Consider the following 26,886-nt stretch of genomic DNA (forward strand, 5'->3'; position numbering starts at 1 on the left):
TCATTAAAAAATGATTGTTTAGCTAGTGAACTAGTAAGATAATTAAGTTTTTTAAAAAAATAGACATAATGTATTAAAATTACGTCCTTTCAAATGTAGTAAAATTAGGTCCTTTCAGCCATTGTTCTTGATTGAATCATTTTATATATATATATAAAAGGGAATTCACTTCTACCATTTTCATTATATCATATATATAAAATAAAACCTAATAGTAAACATTAGGTTTTGCCTCCATAAAAAGAGTATTCTAGATTCTCAACAAGAATGAAAGAGCAAAATTATGATAAATGTGTTTTTTCTTTCACAAGATCATGGATCTCAAGTAACGCAATTTATATAGGAAGAATCACCATTTTGTTTATGCACCTTTTCCCTATTTTTCTGGAGGTATAGGCAGGTAGGGGTGATACTGAAACTATTTAACAAGTGGTAGAACAAAGGCACCAACCAATCAGAAGAGACGTCTGCTATACGTTGCACACCCGGGCTTGCCAGCCCAACATGTATCCTTAGATACATGAATCACGTATATAATGTAACCAGATGCTTAAGATGGGGCTTCTTTAACATCCGCTAAGTTTTTGCTGCATATAAGTTTTAGGTGTAAGCATGTACAGGTGAATGAAAGCATTTCTCAAGGTATCTTTTGCTTAAAACTCTAAAAGTAAATTTATTTCATATCTCTTAAAATATTGCCTTCTCCAAGCAGTCTCAGAGATGTCTGTCTGAATATTTGGATTGATACTGACTTTATTTGGATGAGAATATACCTCTAAAATATTTTCAGAATCAATTCTAAGTGGCCATGTCAGATGCTCAAAGGCTATCCCAAGTGGATCCTTTTCAACTTTCCTGTGTTCCAGAGCTACCCAAGAGCACAGATGGCTTTCCAGAAGGTGACAATGAAGAAAGTCTCACAGAGAAGCCTTAAAATAGCTTTTCAGTTAATTTGGGTTTTCCTTTGGAAATAGCCAAGAGTTTCAAACCACAGCTCATCACAGCTGGCTGGAGTTGGGGGTACTCCACCTCACAGCTTGAAGTGATCAAATATCTGGCTCTGGGTCACAGATGCAGGAAGTTTCTTCCTGGGCCTTCTCATCATGGCTATTTATGATATGAAAAAGAAATTAAATTCCTTGGGAGTAAACATCAACAATCCTTCCCAATTTTGCTGAGTAACTCTCACTAGATGAAATATTCTGCCACAAGACATCATTGGGATATGATTGCTGATAAAAAGGAAAGAAATGACATCATTGAGTCACATGTAAGACACAGCAGGACAGCCAAGAGGGTGAGAGATAAGATATAGCTCCTAGGTAACCATTCACAACACGAGTGGGGATTGTTCTAGAAGAGAAACAAAGAGCAACTCTATTCCCTGTGATTGGATTTAAGAGAGACAAAGCCAGAGGGACCTTAATAAGGAATGGCACAATTCAATACTTAGTACTAGGCCAAATGATTGTTTGCAAAAAAAAAAAAAAAAAAAAAAAAAAAGCAGAACCGAGTCAGTACATAACCTTACTACCTGCAATATAGTGAAATAAAACTCATATAAAGTTTAATTATCACAAAATCAAACCACTTATAAAACTAAAAGCAAAATAGGGAAATATTTGCTCCCCGGATAGGGAAGGGCTTTCTAAAATATAATGCAATTGAAAATATGACAATGGAAAAGACAAATAATTTGATTAAACAAATTTTAAGACTTGCCTATTTCAAAAATTCCCATAAACAAAATTGGTAACAAATGTGAGAATAATGTTCCTCGATGATATCACAAAGAGTTGATATTCTTTAATCTATAGTCTTTAAACTATTTAATAAAACCCATGAGATTCCCAAGAACTAAATTTTAGAACTAAACTCTTCAATAAAACCCATAAGACTCCCAATAAAGAACTAAAACTAAAGGTCATTAAATGGAAAAGACAAATGGCTAATAAACAAGTGAAGAAAGTACTGCTATTTTAGAAATCAGAGAAATAGAGATTTAAAAAACCATTTTACACTATTACATTAGCTGAAAATTTAGTGATGGAAATAGAATGTTGATAATCAGGATAATAATAATGTTGATAATAGCAAGGTAACTCTGATACATTGATAGCAAGATTGTAAAGTGGCACAACCTTTCTAGAAAGAAATTTGATCATATATATTAGGAAGTTTTCAGAATGTTGATGCCTCCTTTACCTGCTCAGGACATAATGGTCTTCACTTTATAATTGGGTATATGATTTAAGATGCAAATATCTCTGTGGTTGTTATAACAATAGGTTGCATTTATAACAAGTAGTACATAACTGGGATGGTGCTTCCTGAGAAGAGATTTTGACAAGTGGAGGGAAAGAGAGAACAAGGGACTGAGTTTCTGTAGTGAGAGAGAAGCGGGGAGAGGTCTAGATGGGGGGATTGTCAGGCACGTAAGATGTGCAGATATTTACTGCACGAGAGGCTAGGCACAGGAAAAAAACCAAGCCAGTTGCTTCGTTGTTTTGGAAAAGGTTGGCTTTTTTAAGTAGGATGTGAGATAATAGAGGGAAGAGGACCGAGGACAGAAATGAATAATACCAATGAAAACAGAGCATGTCCAAATTCACTCTGGAAACATGTTATTCTAAAAAACAATCCACTGCACAGAAGATAATAAGCATAACCTCAAAAACACCTGGAATATGGAAATACTTGAGTAACTACATTGATTATCAGTACTTTAGAGCTCTAAATTTAGCAAATGCCTAAAGCATTAAGTACTTTACACAAAGCCCCAGAGCCAGTTAATCCCATTTCAACACTTCCTAAGACTGATTTCCTTATAAAAACAAAACAAAACAACAACAACAAAAACATAATGCAGACAAAATTGCTAAAAAACATTCCTGAGAATAACCTGTTACCTACCACTGTGTGGACTTGGTCATAGGTGCTCTGGATTTTCCCATTTACTTTTTTACCTGACAGAAACAAGGAGAAAATAACATTATTTTCATTCTTTGTGTTCCTAAATTAATTCTTCCTACTCATTATGAAGAACTGTAACTCCTGTTCTAACTCTGACATTGTTAATCATCTTATTTGTTTGCTATCATTTAAAACACTGATTCCAATGAAGTTTGAATGAAGGGATCACAGGAAGAGAGCCCAGGGCCCCCTGAAGTCTTTTTATGTTCACTTTTACTGGCCCAGCTTTCAATTCCAAACACCTGCACACATTACTGCTGTTTTCATTCAGTTGGTGCTCATAGATCTGAGATTGATTTAAAATACTACAATGGCCAAAGAACTGTTATCAATGGAGGCATCAAACATCAGCTTATCATTTTTTTTTTGTTTAAAAAACCACGCATTAATATAAAGGGTTCTGAAATACCAATACTCAAATTCTGTTCACTTTTGTATTTTTTTTTTAAGTACTAGGGGATGGGAATTAACTCATCTCATATTTAAGAATAAAATAATAAAAAATTCAGTACTTAGGAAAAAAAGTAAGAATTACAGAACGCTCACTGAAGCAGTTCCAGGTACTTACTGCCAACAACAGTCTTGTGATTGAAAATCTTACTCCAAATTCCACCTTCTCCATTGTCTTTCACTCCGAATTCATAAACTGTGTTGGGTTTTAGATTTTCCACAATTGTCTCAGTGGCCGGACAGAGTTGAAAAACCCATTTCTTTTCCTTATCCTTTTCTCTATAGCGAATCGTATAGTATCTGTTGAATAACCAAAATACGACGCTTGAAATTCACAGGGATGTTCAGAAGGCTATTTCGAGTTTCTTAATACACCACAGACTCCCATCTACTTCAAAGACTGTGTTTAATACTGGCTTCTGTTATTTTTTTTAGAAATTGTAGAGAACGTGAAAAAAATAGCTCAGTGTGTACTTATTTTAAGTTCTAATCCTGAGTTGGAGCGCATGCAGCAGCGCACTGACAGACTGACAGAATTCAGACCTCTCAGTTCTATTATTCGCTACTTTGCAAAAGGAAAGTTGGAAAATGCTGGATGTTCATTTTTTTCCAGTTATGCATAGATCAGAGCATAGATATAATTTTGTAAGTGCGTCATATTGTAGTTTTATAGCTGGATGGGTTTAAGCCTGGAACTGCATGGGTTTATGCCACAGAATGTCCACCAATGTAGTATTGTTCAATTTTGTAAAAGGGGGACCTGAAACTCTAAGTTGTATCGAGGACTGCATTCTAAGGGTAACATTTTCTTATCATTATAAAAATAGAATCAAGACCAAAGCCAAGCTAAGGGGACAATGAAAAAAAATGAAACAATGCAAATTTAAGATCATGGTTACGTATAGGCCTAGGGCTTGGTAATATTCAGCCATATATATGGTAAAGTAATGATAATCCTCACCCCTTTTTTTTGCGCTTGTATCAGATGCAAGGTTTTATATATATTATCTCATTTAATTGTCCTAAAGTCACCTTAAGTGGTAGAAGTTACTAATCCCATTTTATAAATGTGAAAACAAGGGATTCAGAAAGATCACTTAATTTGCCCATTGTTACCCACCTAGTGACTTTAACCAGTGGCAGAACCAGAATACAAAGACTCCTCTTGACAATGCTCTAAACAGCCTCACTAGGTGGGACAGCAGATCAGGACAGGGGATTTCATTAGTACTGTACATGGTAACAAGAATGAATGAGCTAGAGCTACGTGTATCAGTATGAACAGATTTTACAAGCAAAATATTGAATGAAAACAGCAAATTACAAGATAATATAGTCTCATACGATTTACATAAATACCGAAACACTCACAAAAAAACTACATTACCATATATTATTGCTGGCAGTGTAAAGGGACAACAAATACTGTAAGGATCTAATATTTGTGTTGGAGCTTTAGTTCCCAGTGAGATAAATGAGATTAGAGGTGGGGCCAACAGGTAAATTTCATCTGCTTTTTATTTGTAAATAAACATTTTCAGTAAATAAAATAATACCTGTCGGGTATGATGATGGACACATAGGTATTTGTTGTATTATTTTCAGTTCTTCTATTTTAAATTTTCTCTAAAAAATTTAGTACCTCTCTCCCACTCCCCACCCTAGCATAATTTATTTTTAATTTTTTAATTTTTTTAAAGATTTATTTATTTGAGAGATCGAGAATGAGAGAGAGTACATGAGAGGGGGGAGGGTCAGAGGGAGAAGCAGGCTCCTCGCTGAGCAGGGAGCCGGATGCGGGACTCGATCCCAGGACTCCAGGATCATGACCTGAGCAGAAGGCAGTTGCTTAACCAACTGAGCCACCCAGGCGCCCAACCCTAGCATAATTTAATGGGCTGAGATTCAGGCTGGTTGCTTTTATTTAAAGCCTTATAACATCACTCATATACTCATGCTAAAAACATTTACTGCCATCTCTAAGCGCCAGGCACACGTTGTTGATGCTACACAAACACAATTACCCAGAATCTCCGGAAACAAGGGCCAGGACTGGCTGCATAATTTATGAGGCTCATTCCAAAACGAAAACATGGGACCCTTTATTAAAAAATGGTTAAGAATTTCAAGACAAAGACAGTAGAGCATTAAAACAAGCATGGGCCCTTTGAAGTAGGGGACCCTCTGCAAACGCACACATTGAATGCCTGTGAAGTCAGCGGGGGGGGGGGGGGGGGGGGGGGTGGTACTGTTTAACAAATACAGACCGGGGATGATTTTCTATGTTTCTGTATATTTGTATCCTGAATGTATTTGTATATTCAGACTATTTTCCTACTAGTTACAAGCTACTGATATGCTTCCTTCTTTCTAGTAAAACTACTGTCGGGGCTCCAGTCTCCAATTTCAAAGGAGCAAAAGCCAGAATGAGTGAAGGAGGCTGTTCAGCCAAAATATTAACTGCTACTGGGAACGAACAGTATAGAATAGTAATCCTCTGTGTCCTGTGAGTTGAAACATCAACAGAAATCTATGAAACATTTATTGACAAGTATGCTGCATGGAATTTTTATTGTTTTTTCCTTGCCTTGGATACCATGCAATGTCAGAGAAGTGCAGAGAAGCTAAAATCAGACCAGACGGGCTACCACAATTATGCAGCTCTACTTTGGATACATGTCTCAATTCCTCATATGATGGGGGGGGGGGGGGGGGGGTGGTTGGCGCGCTGCTAACATAATGACCAAAGGCCAGATTCCAGGGTTATACATAAGCTTGATTTTATATCATCTTTCTAGGAATGAAATGGTATAAAAATGCTCTATGAACTTACCCACATGTTAAAAAAAAAAATCCATTGTGCAATTTTTTTTATCTTGATCACAAAGCATTTGAAATACTCTCTCTGATACAAGTTTGTCAGGAAAAATAAACGTACAGGCAGCTAACTTTTCTGCTTCAGAGAGGTTATCCTTGTCAACAGTGGCTTAATTGATAACTGTATATTATAGGCAAGTTCTAAGTGTTAAAAGAGTCAATAAGACTATTTGGTGTAAAGTAATAAGTCACATTTCCTTGATTTCAAAGCTGGATTTAGGTCTTATGATAATAAGCAAAGCTGAAACCGAGCACACAGAAGGTTTTCCATAAATATTTGTGGAATGAATAAGACGGATACTTGGGTGCTCATGGGGTCATTCTAAAATTAGAATATAATTACTCTAAATGGACAATAACTCCATCACCAAAAAACACTGATCTAAGCAATCAAGTTTACAATGATCTTTTTCAATGTGTCATTGTGTAAGGTTTCACTTACCAAACTCAACATTCCTATAGAATCAATGCAAACTGAAGGAAAATACAATAAATGTCTACATTGAACATTTGCAGAAGGCTTAAGATTTTACAGTGTGTTTCAGTTTACTCATACAATAAACTCTGAAGAGAGAATAAGAATTATCATAGAAGAAAATGAGAGACGATAAGTGTCTAGGTTCTGATAATCAGTGACAGAGCCAGGCAAATGGCTGTTTTCTGACTCCTAAGCTAATACCTTCAGCATTGCACTGGACTGTCTTTCTACTATGGTGCTTGGCAAAAGGAGATGAAAAAAGACAGGTAAAATGACCTAGAAGGGAAGAGGACAATTCTAATTCCTTTTAACATTACGTAAGGTTTATTATTTCATTGTATATTTACCATAACATGGAGTCACAGACTTCCCATTATTGTCAGAGGATACTCAGGATCAAATATTGATTGCACCCTTTTCTGTGGATGATTCAATTTGGACACAAGTGCAACAAGTCTAGTAAAGATACAGGTAGCAGTCAGTGAAGGTCATCAGATCAGACTCCTGGAAAGCCTGCCTCTAGCAACTTGGACTTTAAGAACAAGAACATCTCGTGTCCTAAGTGGTAAGGAACTATTGAAGGTAGTGTTTGGTTCAAATACCATTATCTCTGCTTACATATCCCTAATAGTATGAACACTGACAATAATGGTTATTGTAGCTTAAACAAAATCCTTAGCTCCTCAAAATGTGGAGAAGGCAGGTAGAGGCTTGGCTTGGATATTTGTCAGCTGCAAACTAGTAGCCTGCTTTCATGGGAGTCTTTGCCCACTTATTCATCACTTTTCTCCCTCAAAAGAGAACGGGGGTGGACTAGACAATCTTTGAGATCCTTTCTGATCCTAAAAGATGACTGTAGCTGCATATTAGACATTTTATTCCAATAAAACACAGAGGCAGAACACAGGATAGAAACCCCATAAATAAAATTTATGAAATAACTGGCAATAAATTAGCAAGAGCAGAAATTGAGTAATATCTAGATAAATTTAGTCCTTTCACAAACCAGCCTGGCTTGATGCATGTGGTTGGCTATCATTTGGGCTTTCTATGCTTTTTTTGGCAATGTTTTGGTTTCTATGTAATTAGCTACCATTATATTTCCTAAAACATCTATTCCACACGTTTTGCTCTCTTCATATCAAAGGACACTTCCTGACACCCCCTCTGTCAGTATTTTTGCTTCTTGCCTTGTGGAGACTGGTGACTGCTGATAGAAATTCTGTCCTCACTCCATTCTTCTCAAAGTGTCTCTCCCTATCATGCCCTCCCTGCCCGCCCCCCCGCCCCCCCGCCCCTGATTCCAGGGTTCTCCCTTCTGCCAACACATAAGCATCTAGGTAATTTTATACCATTTCCTTATTCCATTCACTCACTCTCTGAGTTGAATAACTGTTTAAATATTTTTCATTCTAACAAAAATAAAATGAATATTGCCTTTTTATCCCTGCTATCTTTTAACACAGAATTTCTTTTTTTTAAGATTTATTTGAGAAAGAGCACTCGTGAGCATGCACAAGCAAGGAAGAGGGGCAGAGGCAGAGGGAGAAGCAGATTCCCAGCTGAGCAGGGAACCCAATATGGGGCTTAAGTCCAGGACCCTGGGATCATGACCTAAGCTGAAGGCAGATGCTTAACTCACTGAGCCACCCAGGTGGCGCCAACACAAAATTTCTTCAAAGTAATCTACCTTATCCCACTTTCTCATGACTCATGAGGCCTAAATCTCTTTGTAATCTGGTGTCTGATCTGTTAATAAAACCTTTTGATCAAATCTAATGATTTAATCCTCTGTGAATTTCCTAACTACCTTAAAATCTACTCATATTCTTCTCCAAATCTGCTCCTATTCCTGTTGACTTCGGGTACCTTCTCCCTTCATGTCTAATCAGTTCTCAAGCCCAATTAGGTTTCCTGCATGATTCCTCTTTTACTTGTCTCTTGTCTATTTCTAAGCACTCATGGGACCAGTTTAGGTCTTTATTATCTTTGGACTCTTAAAATAATTTTCAAGCTGGTCAAAAATTTCCAAAATCTCTCTTCTTTATCACCTACTGGTGGCTGGCTTAAAATCAACAGAAGGAATAGGTTTCTACTGATTTTAGTGCTATCTAAAATGGAATAGCTTGCCTGAAATGGAAGTTATAAAATAAGGCAAATAATATCAAAATTAACAATAGCAAACACAGTTCCATTTATTGAGTGTTGTGTGCCAGACACTGTGTTAACGATTTTACATGTATCATCTCATTAAATTCTGACAACTCTATGAGATATTACTATTATTAACCCATTTTACAGATTAAAAAAACCCCAAGGCTTAAAGCATTTAAGTAACTGTCTAAGGCCATTCAGCTAATAATAGAACAGGATTTTGAACTTAGGTCAATCTGACCAGAATTTTACCCTCCATATCTATGCTGTTACCATTGCTGGAAATACTCACTGTGGACTCTGAATGGGAGATGTTGCAGAAGAGGTTCAAGAGCTAGATGGCCTGATCAGATTTTTTTTTTAAGATTATTTATTTGAGGTGGGGGAGGGGCAGAGGAAGAGAGGAGAGGGAATCTTAAGCAGACACTGTGCTGAGCATGAGCCCCACACAGGGCTCGATCCCATCACCCTGAGATCATGACCTGAGCCAAAATAAAGAGTTGGTCGCTTAACTGACTGCCACCCAGGGGCCCCTGACCAGATGATTTTTAAGGCTTGCTCTGAACATTCCACCTACTTATTCATTTGTACCTTTGTTGAGACCTACTATTATAAAGCATGATGCTAGGATCCACATGCACTGGAAGAGGAGCAGGGCATCGTGAAAACTTCACAAATGAGCTCACAGTAGAGTGAGGGGAGGAGGTAGGTGTACAAATGGATAGAACTAAAGAAGTCAGGGTGAAAAGCACAGGGTCCTGAGGGTGGCTAAGTACAGCACTAGGTGGTCTGAACTTTTGAAATGGACAGACCACATTTTAAATCCCATCTTAGAGGTGTGATTTAAAGCAGGACATCCTACGTAGGTCCAGGAAAACAAAGTAGTCCAGATTTAAAGCTCATGGCAGGAGCAGGACTCATATTCTTAGAGATAGACTGCAGGAGAGATTCTACAATTTCTTTTACCAGGCAGTGGGGAGCTGGTGGAGATTCTTCAGCTGGTGAATAAAGTTGAGCAGTGATGAAGGAGGCTAGATTTATCAGCAGTGGAAGAATTCGGGAAAAATTGGAAGGAGGAATCTCAATTAATGCACTATAATCCAGATAGGAGAGAACAAAGAAATGAATCGTGGAAGAAACGAAATGAAGAGAAGAAAATAGATCAAAGTGATATTTCTACAGAAGAATTGATGAGACTGGATTCCTTGTGCGACATGGGTGCTAAGAAGAGTGTAAATACAAACCCAAACTGAATTTCTAAACTTAAAGAAAATTAAAGTAATAGAAAGGAGTTCTTTTGGTAGTATAGAAAATATGAATTTAATTGGAGTCTGAGGTACTAACCACATTATGTGGCCCCTGTAATGGAGAGAATTCCATCAACTAAAAATACAGTCTTAGAAACTTGGAAATGAGTCAAGGTCAGATGTCAGCACTGGAAGTCATTTACATCCTTGTCACTCCCACTGCTCTCAGGACAGCAGCAATATCAGCACTTCCTGTTACCTTTTAGAAATGCAGAATCTCAGGCTCCTCAGGCCTTTGGAGTCAGAATCTGCATTGTAAGAAGGTCTTCTATGTGATTTGTGTGCACAAAGTTTAGAAGCACTTGTTCTACTTGGAAGTGATAGTTAAAGACAGCACAGATGGGATAAGGGGGAAACAAAGACGAGAGATCCAAGGATAAAAATCTATTCCATTTGGGGAGGTAGGATAACAAATTAACACAAGAGAGGAGGAAAAGGCTAAGAGGAAAACCTAAATAGAAATGTCAGAAAGGGGCGCCTGGTTGGCTCAGTCGGTTAAGCATCTGACTCTTGATTTCAGCTCAGGTCTTAATCTCAGGATCATGAGTTCAAGCCCTGCACTGGGCTCCACACTGGGCGTGGAGCCTGCTTAAATATATGTATAATGTCAAAAAAGGAAGATGGCCACCAATTCCACAGAGAGGTTAGAAAGGGTAAGATCGGAGAAAACTCTTCTGGATTTAGCAATTAATTGATCATTGGTGACCACAAAGAGATATTTCAGTGGAGTGTTAGAAAGGGAAGGGAAGCCACTGAAAAGGAATAAAGACTGGGGGCGGGGGCGGGTATGGAAACTGGGAATAAGAGAGCAGACCACTCTGAGAAGTTCTGGAATTAAGAGATTGAAAAATCCCTTGGAAGAGAGAACAGGATTGAAAGAAGATGTTTTGGGATGGGGAAATCACAAACATATTGGCAAGCAGGAGGCAGGGCCCCAAGGGCAGTGAGGGCACCAGTGTGAGAGTGCAAGCTTACAGAGCGTGGACAGGACGGGATGGTGAGCACTGTCTGAAGTCAGAAATGGGTTCCTTGGAAAGAAGAGAAGAAAGAGAAATCTGAAGTGAAGAAAGAGTGAGCTGATGGTGGATAATCTAAATTTCCTTGGCATTGCAGAAGCCAGGATGGATTGCGGTAGGAAAGGAGCCAGGGAAAGTAGCCTGGATGTGATCCCCAGGAACCACAGTAAAGTGACAAGTGTCTGAATGAGAATCATTGGCATGGACATGGAGAGATAGAAGACGTTGATGTACTTGCCCAAGGCAGAACTCAGAGAACCTGGGGGCTCATTAGCTATAGGAGAGGACAAATAAAAAATGAATAAATGAATCAAGTTTCAAGTAGGAATGAACAGAAGAATTAAGGTACTTTGGAAAGTACTAAGAAATGGAGCTGATTATCAAGAAGAAATAGTAGGTGTTTGATTTCGTCACCTTAAGTTTGAAGTAATGGTGAGACATCAATGTGAAAACGCTGGCATTTTACTCTTTATTCACTGACTATAAATATTTACTGAAGGCCTACTATGTGCCAGATGCTGACCCAGGGACTGGGAAGATAAAGCCGGTTAAGATACACATGGTCCCTGTCCTCACAGAGCTTAAAGTTTACATGGAAAGACGAATGGGTAACAAGGCAATGAGTTCAATCAAGTGAAAATGCACAGACATCAAAAATATTCACTTCTTAAAAACAAGCGGGGAACAAATAGAAAGGCAAGGGCCTGCTCTGGACTGGTCGAAAAGGCCTTGTTCTACATTAACTGTAAATAAGTACAAATGAAAGTGTTAGAAAATGTGAAAATGATTTCTAAACAAATCATAAAGCTTTAATAAGTTGGCAAAGGAGTGAGAACTGAAGCAATCTTGAACACTTTAACAAGCTGGAAACATGGGAAGGAAAAAGTAAGCTATTAATGAGGAAATACATTTTGGTTAAAAACATGTTTTACTCTTCATTTGAGCCAGTTTGGAAAGCTTTCTTTGGACCTTAGATATATTGAGCACAAATGTGTACATTCTTCCATTCAAAGCCTATTAAGAATAAAAACTATAAATTAAGCACATCTACTTTCCAATGTGGATTCAGAAAAGGATTTAAGAACATGGATACCCATATGGACCCTGTGCAAACAGGAATAGAGCCACGTGTCATGAAGGATAAAGTGATACTCCATTAATACTCCAAACTTAAAACAAAAGAAAGCATAGCGGTTTTCTCCCTGGAAACTTACTACACAGGACTTGGATACAGAAAGTCCAAAATCAAAGTATAAAGAGAAAAAATTCCCAATAAATTATTTGCTTTTCATAGGATAAATGGGGCTGTACGAATCAATGAGAACTGATTTTTTTTTTTTTAAATCAGAGACTTTACGCAGGGTGCCAATATAGAATCTGATGGATTACAATGACACCAGTAAGTGTTCCTGTAGCAAGCCAAGGGCATTCAGATTCCAATGATTTTTTAAAAAGGTACTCCTGAAGGAAAAATTCAGCATATTAATCTTCCAGTTTTCAAGAAGTGATCATTCCCTATAGCTATTACTTATTCTAACCTACTGGCTTAGTTGAAATTCTAAAACAAAACAAAACAAACAAACAAAAAAACCCACCATCATGTAGGGGTAGATTTCTGCAAGTCTGCTTCTAATTACATTGATTTAGAATCCTGGTGGATTTATTTGGGTGTTTATAACATGCACAGTAGTTCCAGAGCTTTTAAACAAGGACTACTATTTTTTCTCAGATTCCACCAAGACTTTAAATGTCAACTCTTTATTAACTGGGAAGAAAGGAGGCATGTGTAAATGAAATCCACAAGTACTCAAAGTGCTTTTTTTCAGGCATCACCATTGAATTCTTCCCTTTTACTTATGTCTTAAGAGTCCCCTATTTCTGTCAAGGGTACCTTGCTTGTCCCACTCATTCAGAATTGAAAGTTTCCAAGCATCTCGATATGCTATTATTGAATCTTTTAAAAAACTTTATTCTAAGTAGAATTATTGATTTTGACTAGTGTGATTTGATGGGCATGACTCCATCTATTTGATGAGAAGAGCAAAGCCAGAGTGTGTGAGCAAGGGGGTGAGGGAAAGGTACATGCATGGTTTGAGTAGCTTGGGTCTTCTAATCAATTGCCTTGTTAATATCCTAGCTTTACCAGATCATCTGCTCCTCTCCTTATGCTATAAAACTACGGCAACATCCATCAATTAAAATTAGCATCAGATAAATGCTTTCAAGAAGGGGTAGGACCAAGTGAAATTGAAGGAAAAGTTTGAGGACAGGGGAAGAAATCATATCCAAAGCTTTTTCTATGAATTTGCACATCACCAAACTTCATGAATTTATCAAGCAAGGTAAATAACTATTAAAATCAGCTGCATTTTGCTGCAAGAGCACCAAATTTCCTTTCTTCTTTCCCACCCCCCTTTGGTCTTTTTAAATTAGAGACTAAAGAAAATGAAAAGGAATAAGAAAGCAATCCATAAATGTTATTTTTCTCAGCACTGGCATTCTGGACCAACCCTGTAAAGCTGGAATTATCACAAGAAAACATGTTCTTTTAAGAGTCCATTTTCCAAACAAAATAAGTTATGGACTTAGTGGTGGATGATAAAGGAACATTTCAGACTCTTTGAAACTTCTCAAGCTTATTTTTTAAAAAAATTGGTTTTGGCAATATCTTCTACATGGCTTTTTCCAATAATTTCTTCCTTCAGAACTATGAACATGTGAAGGAAAATCTATTACTGTTCTTAGTCTAGATTTCCTAATCAAAGTCATATGGAAGGTACTCTTGAGAACTTACAAACATTTTTAAAGGTGCTTCTTTCTAATTCAATTTAGACAAATAAAAATAAAACACCACACAAGAGAGATCAAGCCAAAAAATGTATGAAAAAGTGCTCAGTATTGTTAGTACAAGAGAAGTGCATATTAAAACTCTAACAAGATGCTGCTACGCTAGAAGAGAAAATGCAAAATGTTCACAGCATGAAATGCTGGTGAGGATGTGGAACAATCTGAACTCTCATATTGCCTGTGGGAGTATAAATGGAAAAGTCAGGCAGAAAAAAAAATGAAATATACATTTTCCCCATGACCCAGCAATTCCATTCCTAGGTATTTATTTAAGAAAAATTAAAAGATATGTCTACAAAGTCTCCTACAAAAACATTTATAAAGTCTAAATTCATAATAATCCAAAACAAACATAATTAGGTATCCACCAACAAGAGAGTAGATAATAAATGTTGGAATATTCACATAATGGAATACTACTCAAGAATAAAAAAAAAAGAATGAACTATTAATACCTGCAATGTTATCAATGAAACCCAAAAACATGCTGAATGCAAACAAATGGACACAAAAAACCAACATAGTGTATGATTCCATTTATGTGTAATTATAGATTAGGCAACCTAATCTACAGGGATAGAAATCACATCAGTGGTTGCTTCTTGAGGAAAGTTCTGTCTGGAGGGATGACAGTGTTCTATTTCCCGATGGAGCATAGGATACTGATCAAGCTGTGCATTGTACTGGATTTAAATTATACCTCAACAACATATTTTTTATTTAGAAAAGAAATCAAACTTTTACAATTTAAAAATCACTTTGAGTCTTTTTAAAATTAAAAAAAATTAATGAAATGCCTTGGTTGAAGCTTGAAAGTTTGGAATGCTCATCAGATGCAAAGTTCTGAATTTTAAAGATAATGTAGTAAATATTTATGATAACCATTTTATTTCCCAGCTTCAGCATGTTGTACACTGCCCAGCATATAGACCATGCCGAATATATGTGCTGAGTGGATGAATGGCCTTCATTTAAAAATATACTTAGATTTTCTTATTTTGTCCTGCTAAGGAAGATAGGAGCTCCATCTCCAAACCTGTGCTTTTCCTCAGTCTACATCTCACCCTGTGAGTTACTCTCCAGTTCTCTAAACCAGTGATTCTCAAATGTAAGTCGGCATCAGAATCTTCCAGAGGGCTTGTAAAACCACAGATTACTGGGCCCCACCTTCAGAGCTTCTCATTCAGTAGATCTGGAGGGGGCCTTGAGAAATGAACCCAACTGATTTTGATGCTGCTTAGTTTGGGGCCACCCTTTGAGAACTACTGCTTCTAACACTTCTTCAACTGTCAAACCAAAGGTCAGCATTTCCAACTTTTAATCATCTTTCCTAATTGTCTTGTGCCTCATCCTCTGAGCTTTTATTACTCTTCTCACTGATACTCCCCACTTGCTATTTGGCTCATTCTCCCTTGTACTTTATTCTTTGGGGAAAAAAAAATGCTTGCATGTGTTTTCTATTCAGGTAGATGATAACTCTCTCAAGGGTGGGGACCCTCACTTAGTATCTTCCTTCCTCTCACACCCAGAACAAGGTGTATAGCTAATGGGTGACCCATATGAGCTGGTGCCCCTGATATTTATATATTCTTCCAAAGCATGTACAGATACTACTAAAAGCAAGAGCGAATTTTCAGGTAAAAAAAAAAAAAAATCCTTTGTTAGGATGAATTACCTGTCATTGGGACAGTGACTTGGTAATGTCCAGTCATGGTGTGGGTTAATGAGGAAACCCCAGGATAGGAATACGGAGCTTGGTGTCAGAGTGCCAACCACCAGCTGGAGAGGTTTGCGAGAGCGTGCTTTACCTATGGAGGTAACGTGCAGGTTAATTCTGGTAACACAGTATATTTTTATGATTGGGGTAGAATGCATAAAAATGACCTAGGATGATGATAAAGAGCATGAAAGCATCAAGTTCCTTTTCTTCTCACGGAGTGCACAAATATTACCAATTTTTTGCCCATGAATTCAAGCATAAACCAAAGTATCATTTTGAGATTTATGCATATATATATGAATGCATATATGGGTAATGTATGCATATAAACTATATGCAATCATACTTAGGTTTTATTTTCTTATGGGTTAGGGATGAATATGAAAGTCGTGGCTATTACCAGTGAAATAAATAATGCAAATGCTTTGCTCACTTCATTTCTTTTACAGATACAATAAAAGTGTGTTGGTTTTCCCCCTTCTCCCAAGACTATGAATTAGTGTGAAAAAATATCAAAGATGAGAAAACAAAGCTTAATGTCTGGCTTGTAAGTTATATTCCTTTTTAAAACCAGTTTAGAAGTGTAAAATCCCTGTCATACAATTACAATAAGCCTTTTTTTTACAGTGATGTCTACATGGAAAATGTATACACATTCTTTTTTACTCATTCTTAATACTGCTGGAAGAGTAGGGATGACATAGGAAGCGCAGTTGTTCTGATGGGAAGAACTGGATTTGGGCAATGCCAAGTGGTGGTGATAAACCATTTTAGATTCTTTTCCAGTATATGGGAGAAAGGTATTTGCATTTTCAAAAATATTTGGAACTTCAGGAATAGGGTCAGTGAAAAAGAGCAATGAAGATCCTTTGCCATGGAACCCAACATTGGCTCATTAAAAAATCTGTAGATAACATAAAAATGCAATAAGATATCTAATAAAACTATGCAGAACATAAAGCATTCTTTTTATTTCCATTGTGTTTCCTCTTTCATTTCATGAGACCATGCCTATTGTGTTTGCTATAGGAAGAACTTGTGTTATTTTGATCTAATGCAGTAGGAACTAATAGGCAGGAAGGTACCTCTTGTATGAGCTTAGTGAAAGTTATCTGAACCACATGCCCTTTAAAATTGTGCCATCCTTGCTGCTTCTGGTAGATTTAAGTTCTGTGAGTTGTTATTCTGGTGAAAAACCTTCTCAGCCCAGAATATATGTAAGCCTAGTGGTGGCCAACTGTTTCATGGTGACATAGCTGAATTTTTAAAAAGTTATATGCAGGGCGCCTGGGTGGCTCAGTCATTAAGCATCCGCCTTCGGTTCAGGTCATGATCCCGGGGTCCTGGGATCGAGTCCCACATCGGGCTCCCTGCTCGGCAGGAAGCCTGCTTCTCCCTCTCCACTCCCCCTGCTTGTGTTCCTGCTCTAGCTATCTCTCTCTCTGTCAAATAAATAAATAAAAAATCTTTAAAAAAAAAAAGTTATATGCAAACAGTGACTCATGGAACACTACATCAAAAACTAATGATGTAATGGATGGTGATTAACATAATAAAAAAAAGATATTTGAAATAATTGTCAAGGATAGCTGTTTATTTGTTTGCAAACACACTTTTATCCTTCTCCATAAAATTTTCCACCTCTTGTGATTCCAAGAACCCAAGTCTGACTCCCAAAGGGAGTAGATTAGAACCTGGTGAGGGTAAGGGGTTTATGTAGTTTGAAAAAGGCCTGAAGGGATTCTGATATCCCTTTTTCCACCCCTGAGTTGGTTTTCACTAATGTAATACAACTATCTCATTCTACAAATGAAAAATAAGGCCCAGAGAAGTTTCAAGGGTATCCAAGGTCACACCAAGAGCAAGGTCAAGACTCAAATTTCCATCTTCTGAATTGTTATCTAGGTTTCTTTTCTTTTTTCTTTACTACATCATTGGCATAGCTCACACTGTATGAAGATTATGCCCTTTAGAGACAAAAAGATACATTTTCCTTTCTCCAAGGGAACCTAAGGTCTACATGACCATAAAATAATTATTTCACTAAGTTTGGATCTTAATATAAAAATGATTAAAATTTATGTGGCAGATGCAAATATAAAATGAATCCAAGTTAATGCCTCACTCATTGTATCATTCTCAAATGCAGATTACAAAAACATTACATTTGTTGCCTGAGAGGAAAGGTGGGGTATTATATCCTGAGCAAGATGAAACAATTTCCTGAGCTGGTCATCACAAAGGGAAAAATGATTTCAAGACCAGTGTCATAGAAGTCCCCAAATGAAGTTATAAAGTGTAACTAAGGTGTGAGCACTCTTTTGACGTCCCTTACACATTTTTTGTGTGTTTATATTGAACATGAAGCCAGAATCCCATGGATCCATACTAATACCTCGACTTTATTAAATATTTTGAAATAGAGCCTTGAAATGATGACTATCATTATAAATTATAAGGAGTCACTGGAATTTCCCTCATGCTTTGGGAGAATGTAGGAGGCCAGGAAAAGGAATTTGTATTTTTCAAAATGCTTGACTGTTTACTGCTGTTCTAAAAAGAAGTGAAAACCAACAGAAGGAGGGGAGGGCACTGTGGCAACAAATTTCTGGTAGCAGGCTTGGCTGATGCATCCAGAAGATACAAAATACACAACTGCAAAGGGCCTGTTTGCTCAGGGTATTTGAAGACCTGTGTGCTCCCCAACCCATTTCATGCTGCTAGAAACATAGAACAAACAAAAGACATCCTTTTTGCTTGACAGCTAGTGTACTATACAAGATGAACATGATTAGGAAATATTAAGAACAGTTTGCATTAGTAAATGAAAAAGAAAAGCAAAACATTTTTATCAGTAATCTACAGTCAGGGAGATGTGATACCGGATGGTAAAGGCATATTCCCAGCTTTTTTAGGTTCTGACAGCAAAGGCCTGCCTATTTGATCTGAGAAGGAATTTTAGTAGTGAAATTGGGACAATGTAAGATTTTAAGCTTTCTTTAATCACATAGAACATGTTTCTACTCATTTATTCATAGGTTATTTACTTTCCTGTTTCCAGTCTCCCTCTCCCTGGGAGTCTTGGCGTTGTGCCGCTGTTCTAGGAAAGCAGTCCTTGCTCTCATGTCGGACTAAATAGAAGAGGGTCCGAAGGGAGAGAGGACGAGTAAAGTAGAACCCACGTTCCAACCCATTGACCATGCATATAAAGGAGTGATGCTTTTGAATGTGAACAGTCTCCTTCAACAAAGGTTAGACATTAGATTTTGCTCTTAGAATCTCGAAAGCACCAGAGCGGGCCTGAGTTGACACACTGCAAAGTAGATTCAGGCTAACAGGAGCTAAGTCTAAGCAAGCACTTGCTATGGGCCAGGCCCTGGCCTACAAGGCCACACACGCATGAACTCATTTAACCTTCACGACGACCCTGGTATGCAGGAGAAAGGAGGCACCGAGAAGTTCAGTAATTTGCCTAAATTCCTCAGGTTTGTAGGTAGTGGTGCTGGGATTAGATCCCAAGCAGTCTCTACAACCAGACTGTAATACTTGCAAGCAGGGTTATCCGCCGACATGGGGCCTGCTGTGTTACGTATTCTCATCCACATTCCTAAGGCATCCCCAAGGCACTTGGTCTCCATGGGCAGAAATGAAGAGGCATGGTTTAAAGTTAATAAAATCTGAAAAATGAACAAAATATACCTGAGCATGACTTCTTTCGACTTGGAGGAGGAGCAGGCCGCACAACAATCAGATATTTAGGCTCCGCATCTGGAAACGATAACATTATTTATCAGTAAAATTCTCTAAGAGGGAGCAACATTCGCGACAACAAACCCATGTCCTGACTCAATGTTCCCCAGGCCTTAGTCATGGTAACCACAGCACCAGTGGATGAGAGGACCCAGGAATGTGGAAAGCTAATACTTCCTGAGACAGTTCAGTCTATTAAGTTTTTAAAATGAAAATTAAATCCAGATTTTCAAAACCAAATGGACAGGAGGCAGGAAGAGAAATCTTGAACCTTGCTAGACACAGATTTTGTGCCACATTTTCATCAATCCTTCCCTCTGCAAAGAGATTTTTTAAAAATCCAATCATATCCATTTTGTTATCCTACTCTTCACAGGAGTCAGCCTGATGTTTCAGAATCAGAGAAGGAAAATCATACTTGCATAAGACATGTGAGACACAACAGGATCTCACCTGCTGTAGGACCTGAAATTGCTCACTTCCATAGTAATATGAATATTCATAATGTTCTCTTTGTTTTTATCCTATTTGCATAATTTCTCAGCCTGTTATTATATTCAACCAATCATTTTTGTGAGCAATGTTTAAACAAAGTCACAGTTTCGGGTTGGTATACTTTTCATCTAATATGCCAATGGAAAATAAATTTAAAGAGAATCTCTTAAAAATATTTAGGCTTTGGGGCACCTGGGTGGCTCAGTCGGTTAAGCATCTGCCTTTGGTTCAGGTCATGATCTCAGGGTCCTGGGATCGAGCCCCACGTCAGGCTCCCTGCTCAGCAGGGAGTCTGCTTCTCTCTCTCCCTCTGCCTCTCCAGCCCCCGTGTTCGCTCTTTTGCTCACTCTCTCTCAAATAAATAAATAAAATCTTAAAAAGAATATTTAGGCTTTAGGGGCGCCTCAGTGGTGCCATTGGTTAAGCATCCAACTCCTGGTTTTGGCTCAAGTCGTGATCTCAGGGTCGTGAGATCAAGCCCTGCAGCTCCGCGCTCAGGGTGGAGTTGGCTTGAGATTCTCTCTCCCTCTCCCTGCCCCTCCTGCTTATGTGCTCTGTCTCTGTAAAAATAAATAAGTAAAATCTTTAAAAAAAAATTTAGGTTTAAAATAAAATGATGTTTAAACAATCAGTATGCACTAAATCAGGAGCTAATAATTTATCAAATCCTCTTTTTTTGAACTGATGTTTCCAAGATGGTTGATGCCCTTAAAATCTGGAAAGCACCAGAGCAGGCTTGAGTTATGTATATTAATTTAAATATACATAAATAAGCCAAATATACATTGGGCATACTAAATAGCATTTCATAAGCACTTCTGCTGAACTGATTGATGACTATCATCTACAATAGTTCTTCAGTAACTTTGGATCATGAAATTCATTCTACACCCGATTTCATTTGGATGCTGCAGTCAACAAGAGTTCACCCCTGCTCACTCAGACAGAACTCACATCTTTGTTTTGTTTTCATTCTGGGTTTAAATGTCTCCCCTCTATGAGTTTGGAACAGAGGTCTTCTCTACCCAAGGCTTTACAGAACTGACCTCATTCTCAGCTAGAGACAACCTGGCAATTCAGCCACTTTTAATGACTTGAGCATTTGTCTTTTTCTGGACACCCCACACAGCCTTATTTGCTATAACCTGCTACAGTAATTACACTACACAAAGGAAACCAGGTAACCTCTCAAACCGACCTTAGAGCTTTGCCTGCTTACTGACGATTGCCTCATGACCACAACACAGATAAGGGAACATTCATTATGTTTCCGAGTCTTGTGTTTGAAGGCATAGCTTGCTTAGTGGAGCTTATACAAGGAATGCTTAACCTAAATCTAAGGTCCCTAGTAGGAATATAATACATTTCCTGATTTTATTTGGGATATAAAACAATGTAAGTATTTAGAAAGTATCACATATTCAGGAGTTTCTATGTGTAGGGTACTTATTAAGCACTCTACGTGTGTGGCTTCATTACTGCTCACGGCAATGCTACTTGATACATACTATTATCACCACAGTTTGTAGAGGGGGTCACCAAGGTAGGGTGAGCTTCAATGGGCAGGCAACACGCCCCGTCACACAGGGCCCCATGCTCAGAAGGGTCTCATGGTTGGTTTAATGCCCTGCTGTCACCATCTTGAAATTCTTAATAGTTTTCTCTTTGCATCTGGGTTTCCTAAGGGCAGTATGAAGGGCTGATAAAGCCTGTATGTGAGCAGAGGAGACAGGAACAATAGGCAGGCCTGCAGTTTTGTCCACTCCCATACAGTGGTTGAGATGCCCTCTCAGCCAGAGTTCGGAGGGACCCAGGACACAAGGGCGTTTAGCAAGACTCTAAGGTCAAACAAGGCAAGCAGACTGCATCTCTGGCTGAGGAAGAGGGCCTGGTGCGGATCTGTGAGGACACACTGTTCAAGCAAACCAAAACTTGCTCCCATGCAGACTGCAACACAAACGACCAAGCAATCCTATAGTATCCTCTCTTCTCATGTTAGTTCTCCATATTTGCCAACCACTTACGCTGAAAAGGACCACCCAGAAGGAAAGGGGAAGCTTGGAGCAACCCCCAGTTCCCATGCTTCTCCCTTCTTCCTCACTCGTAAGGAAGCCAGAGGCTGAGTTATAGAATGTCCATGTGTCAAGAAGTGAAGGAAAAAGAGGAGTTAGTTTTGTGCATTTCCACTCTTCTATCAAGAATGAAATACACGTGCATGTCTCACTGACAAAGTACGAATCATGTGATCTGTGCTTCTGCTTAGGAGTTGAAGGCCCGTATTTGCATTTAAAACTAGCATTGCACAATGTAAAGATAATGGCAAAATTCATGTTAATAATTTAAAATTTTAATTTACTTAATCACATTAAATAACAAAATAACACCATCACAAGTTGAGAAACTGGAAGAAAGGAAATATTTTGGTATCTTTAATAGACAATCTTCTCCTGCTTTTTGAAACAAGGTCCTTGCATTTATTTTTAACTTGGCTGTGCAAATTATATGCTATCTTGAATTTACTTCTAGAAAACAAAGCTAAATCTCTATTTTTCTTAAATTACTCTCACTGTGACAGAGTCTCTTAGACCCAGTTTTTTATTTTTATTTTATTTTTATTTATTTTATTTTATTTTTTTTAAGATTTATTTATTTATTTATTTGAGAGAGAGAGAATGAGAGACAGAGAGCATGAGAGGGGGGAGAGTCAGAGGGAGAAGCAGACTCCCTGCTGAGCAGGGAGCCCGATGCGGGACTCGATCCCGGGACTCCAGGATCATGACCTGAGCCGAAGGCAGTCGCTTAACCAACTGAGCCACCCAGGCGCCCCTAGACCCAGTTTTTTATTTCCTTCCTTGATGCACATTAATTCAATTTTGCTGTGGTTTAAAAAAAAAAAAAAAGGCCTGAAATACTAGAAAAACAACATACACAGAAGCCAAAGATAGTGCCATGATCCAAGGCATATGGTTATATGAGTAATTTAAAAGTAATTTTTATTATGATCAGTCATTTTGCATAAAGCCTCGGCTGTGACAGCCAATTACAAATTGGAACAGATGTCGGGAACTGGGTACAGATAGGCGGCCTCTCACTACTGATCAGACACTTCCAACATCATGTATTTCAGCAGTGCTTGTGTTCTATTTGGAACACAAACATGGGAAAATAAAACTAAAAAAACAAAATTTCTATTTCAGTTCTGTACTCTGAAATTGTTTGTGGATTTGTAGCAGCCTGGAAATATATACACTGTAGCCTGATCAGCAATTCTGATAACAACATGCCAAAACACACTACTTCATTTAGAAAATGTATATAATTAAAATGTCAATTTAAGCAAATTTGTGGGGAATGCAGTTACTTTAACTCTCCATTCCTTTTTTTTTCTTTTTTTTTTTTTAAAGATTTTATTTATTTATTTGACAGAGAGAGACACAGTGAGAGAGGGAACACAAGCAGAGGAAGTGAGAGAGGGAGAAACAGGCTTCCCGCGGAGCAGGGAGCCCGGATGCGGGGCTCGATTCCAGGACCCCGGGATCACGACCCGAGCCAAAGGCAGACGCTTAACGACTGAGCCACCCAGGCGCCCCACTAACTCTCTGTTCCTAATCATTAAGCCTATACCGTGTTGTAGGCTAAATACATTTCATTTGCTTAATATTTCAAATGCCCTGAGGTGAAGGGTCGGGACAGCTTATCGTTTAAGGAAATCTATTATTGAAATCCTTTATAAAGTACTAGATTTTTTGATAGTGCAAATAATTCTTCCATAATCGCTCTGTTTGATAAATCCCCATTCTCACATTTTTATTAGAGGACCTCCACCTTGCAAGCCACACAAAGTAATAGGTTCATTTCTGCCGTGCAAGTTCCCACAAAATAAACATCTAATAAGCCAGGATGATCCTACAGGAAATCATATAAGGGGCTTGAACAAAAATAATGATTTACCCCTGCCATCTTTTTAACAATTTGGTTTCATATCAAACTAAGTTTCTAGACATAAAAGCACAAACTTTAGATCCTGGAATCAAATCCTGCTTGCTAGTTGCTCCTATAAGGTGAGGGCTTCATGTATGCGCATCTGTTTTCTCACCTACAAAATGGGGGGGAAAATCACAGTACCTAGCTGCACAGGGGTCTTAGTGATGATTAACCTGTAACAGTGCCTAGCACACAGAAATGCTAATTTATGGTAGTTGTTAGGGTAACAATAAAGATGAGGATTTCTTGAAAGCAGAAATTTGGGTCTTAAGAGGCTCTGAGGACTTATAAAAAGGAAGGAAAAATGTTTAAAGCTTTTTTTTAAAAGCAATCACCACAGGCTCCAAAATGCAAAAATTTCACAAAAATAAAATTACACACCATATAAAGATCATCTGTCCTGACCAGACTCTAAGTAGGCTCTTATGAGCTCTTTTTCAACAAGGCCCTGACTTTGGGCTTCTTTTGTGTTCATCTCTCTGTCATCCAATTTTATCAAGTGTTTTTGCTTTATGTTTTAACCAGAATCTCCTATCCTCCATGCCTGATCGCCTACCTGATCACAAGTGAGAATGTTCATCTTCCACCATCCCCTGATCACCCTGGACTGCCTTTAGCAAGAATCCTGTCTGGTTAGTTTAGCCAGATTCCCCCACCCCTTACCTTCATGTTTCTTCTTAGTCATTTTCCATCCATGCATTCCCACCTCCTTGGCTATAAATTCCCACTTTTCCTTGTTGTATTCAGAGTGAAGTTCAATCTCTCTCCCACACTGTAAGATCCCACTGTAGTGGTCCCTACGCCTATTGCAATAGTCCCCACCCTTAAATAAAGTCTTCCCAACCATCTTTAACAAATGCCACTGAATACATTTTCCTTCACAATACTCACATCAATGCAAAAAATCTTAGAAAATTTATTGGTATGCAGAATCTGGCAGCACATAATACAATAATATATCATGGCCAAATGTAGTTTATTCCAAAAATGTATCATAAAAAGAAAAAAAAAATAAGCCTATTTCAACGGGTACTAAAAGTCATTTGACTAAATTCAACACTAATTCTTAAGTGATAAATAAGGAGTCACTGGAGTCTTTCCTTAATGTGATAAAATAGATCTTAAGACATCTTACCCAACTTTCTGTAACGTATAGCACCCTACACATACATTCCTGTTGAGTAGCTCTTCCTGGCTTGTAAGAACATTCAACCCTCATTTTTCTTTCCCTTTTATTAATTTATTTTTAAAAATGTTACCCTAGGATTCTATTTTGTAACCTGCTTCAGCTTTTCTGTTGAGTATCTGAGACCACAGATTAGGAAAACAAACAAGAGTAATATAACCAACTATAGCAGGTTTTCTTTTGGGGACTAAAATGAGGTGGTGGGTTTGAAGCATTACTGGAATATTTACACACAAGACCAGCTTACCAGAATTGCAAGTTAGAACAAACTTGCTCACAAAGACCCAGATTTAAGTTTCTATGTCCATTTCCCTTTTTGAGGTACCTCCTTGCTTTATTGAGTATGGCTGTCCTCTGCAAGCCTATTTTTACTTGTTCTCGGGGAGGATCACAAAAGCAGCCATTTGCAAGTCACTGTGAGCGAATTCATGTTAACACAGTGCCCCTGCTCATGTCTCATTCTAGTTCAGTGACATAAAGCAAAGCATATATCCTCTACTAAATATATACAGAGCAATGTGCAGGCTTTACTCTGGCAGGAGAGGGGCCAGGCACTGAAGGGTTAACATGACAGGGCTCTAAGGGTCTGGGTCAGGGAAAATGAACATCGTCTCAGACATCCTTCAAGGTTCAGAGAAGGAATTCAAGATGAAAATGAATGTAGAGGTGACTCTGAGTCTGTTAAAGGCAGTCCATAAGCATCCTTTGTCAGTAACTAGATTTCTGTGGTTTAAAAAAAAAAAAAAAAAAGGTCGAATAGGTAGAATTATCCCTCCTGTTATTTGGACATCTGAAAAGAACAGTGATGCTTAATCTTTGGTTCACCCCCAGAGAGGGGGAGAGATGGCTGCCTCTGGGTCCCCCCGTGGAAGAGGCTGAAATCTCTTGCTCTCTGGAGGTAACTGGAGCTGTAGAAAGGCTTCTGGGGTGCACAACGTGGGCCCTAGAAACCCAGCAAGGAGAACATTGGGCACTGAGCTAGAGCCCTGTTCACACAAGGGGCTTCCTCTGAGCAGCTATGTTGTCCTTGCTGGGATTTTGGCCAGTAGGCACCTGATCAGAGGGCGGAGGAACAGAAAACCAGGGTCTTGGGGCAGGCAGGGGGAAGGGCTGTGAATGGAATGGAGCCCCGGGCTCTTCCACTATGTGCAGAAGTTGGATGGGCTTCCAAATGAACTCCACCAGCTCTTCGGGGTTTGCAAGACTGGGGAGAAAAGAGAGTCCTTAAGAGAAGAAATCTGATTTCCTTCTAACGTAGCAGGTGAGAGTTTACTAGTTTTAATTTGATTTGGAGACATAAAAGCAATATAGTCTTATCTGAATCCCAAATGATAATCAAACAATATTGAGAATAAAACTGTTTTAGGAGAAATGATGTATTAAAAATTCAGAGTACCCTATTTCAATGGCTCTAAGACATACCATTACCCAGCTTTTAAGATTTCTCAAATGCATCCTACGATCGTTGGTATCTTACATCGTTCAGGGGCAGTTGTGAATTTGCTGTCATTACCAGAGACCTTTCTTGGGAAGGTCAAGAAAATGACAGTTTCAAAATTGGCTGAAGAGGGTCAGTGATCTTGGAAGAAAACCCAGTAGAGAAGGGTTTCAAAGCTGCTGCGTCACTAGCATTCTTGCTGGCCCAGTAA

At 38.3% G+C, this 26,886-nt stretch overlaps 1 protein-coding gene across 10 annotated transcripts in view; it reads right to left on the minus strand.

Moving 5' to 3' along the window:
- LOC110582342 (ABI family member 3 binding protein) overlaps positions 1-26,886 on the minus strand; it is a 243,312-nt gene that overhangs the window by 138,285 nt on the left and 78,141 nt on the right. For all 10 annotated transcript variants that reach the window (XM_044919605.1, XM_044919617.1, XM_044919613.1 and 7 more), the window contains exons 3-6: positions 19,522-19,590; positions 15,778-15,910; positions 3,542-3,723; positions 2,914-2,966 (exon numbers count right to left, since the gene is read on the minus strand). In XM_044919605.1, the coding sequence (XP_044775540.1) occupies positions 2,914-2,966; positions 3,542-3,723; positions 15,778-15,910; positions 19,522-19,590 (437 nt within the window). The remainder of the gene's footprint in view (positions 1-2,913; positions 2,967-3,541; positions 3,724-15,777; positions 15,911-19,521; positions 19,591-26,886) is intronic.

Source organism: Neomonachus schauinslandi, chromosome 1 (genome assembly GCF_002201575.2).
Source record: "Neomonachus schauinslandi chromosome 1, ASM220157v2, whole genome shotgun sequence".
Taxonomy (NCBI): Eukaryota; Metazoa; Chordata; class Mammalia; order Carnivora; family Phocidae; genus Neomonachus; species Neomonachus schauinslandi.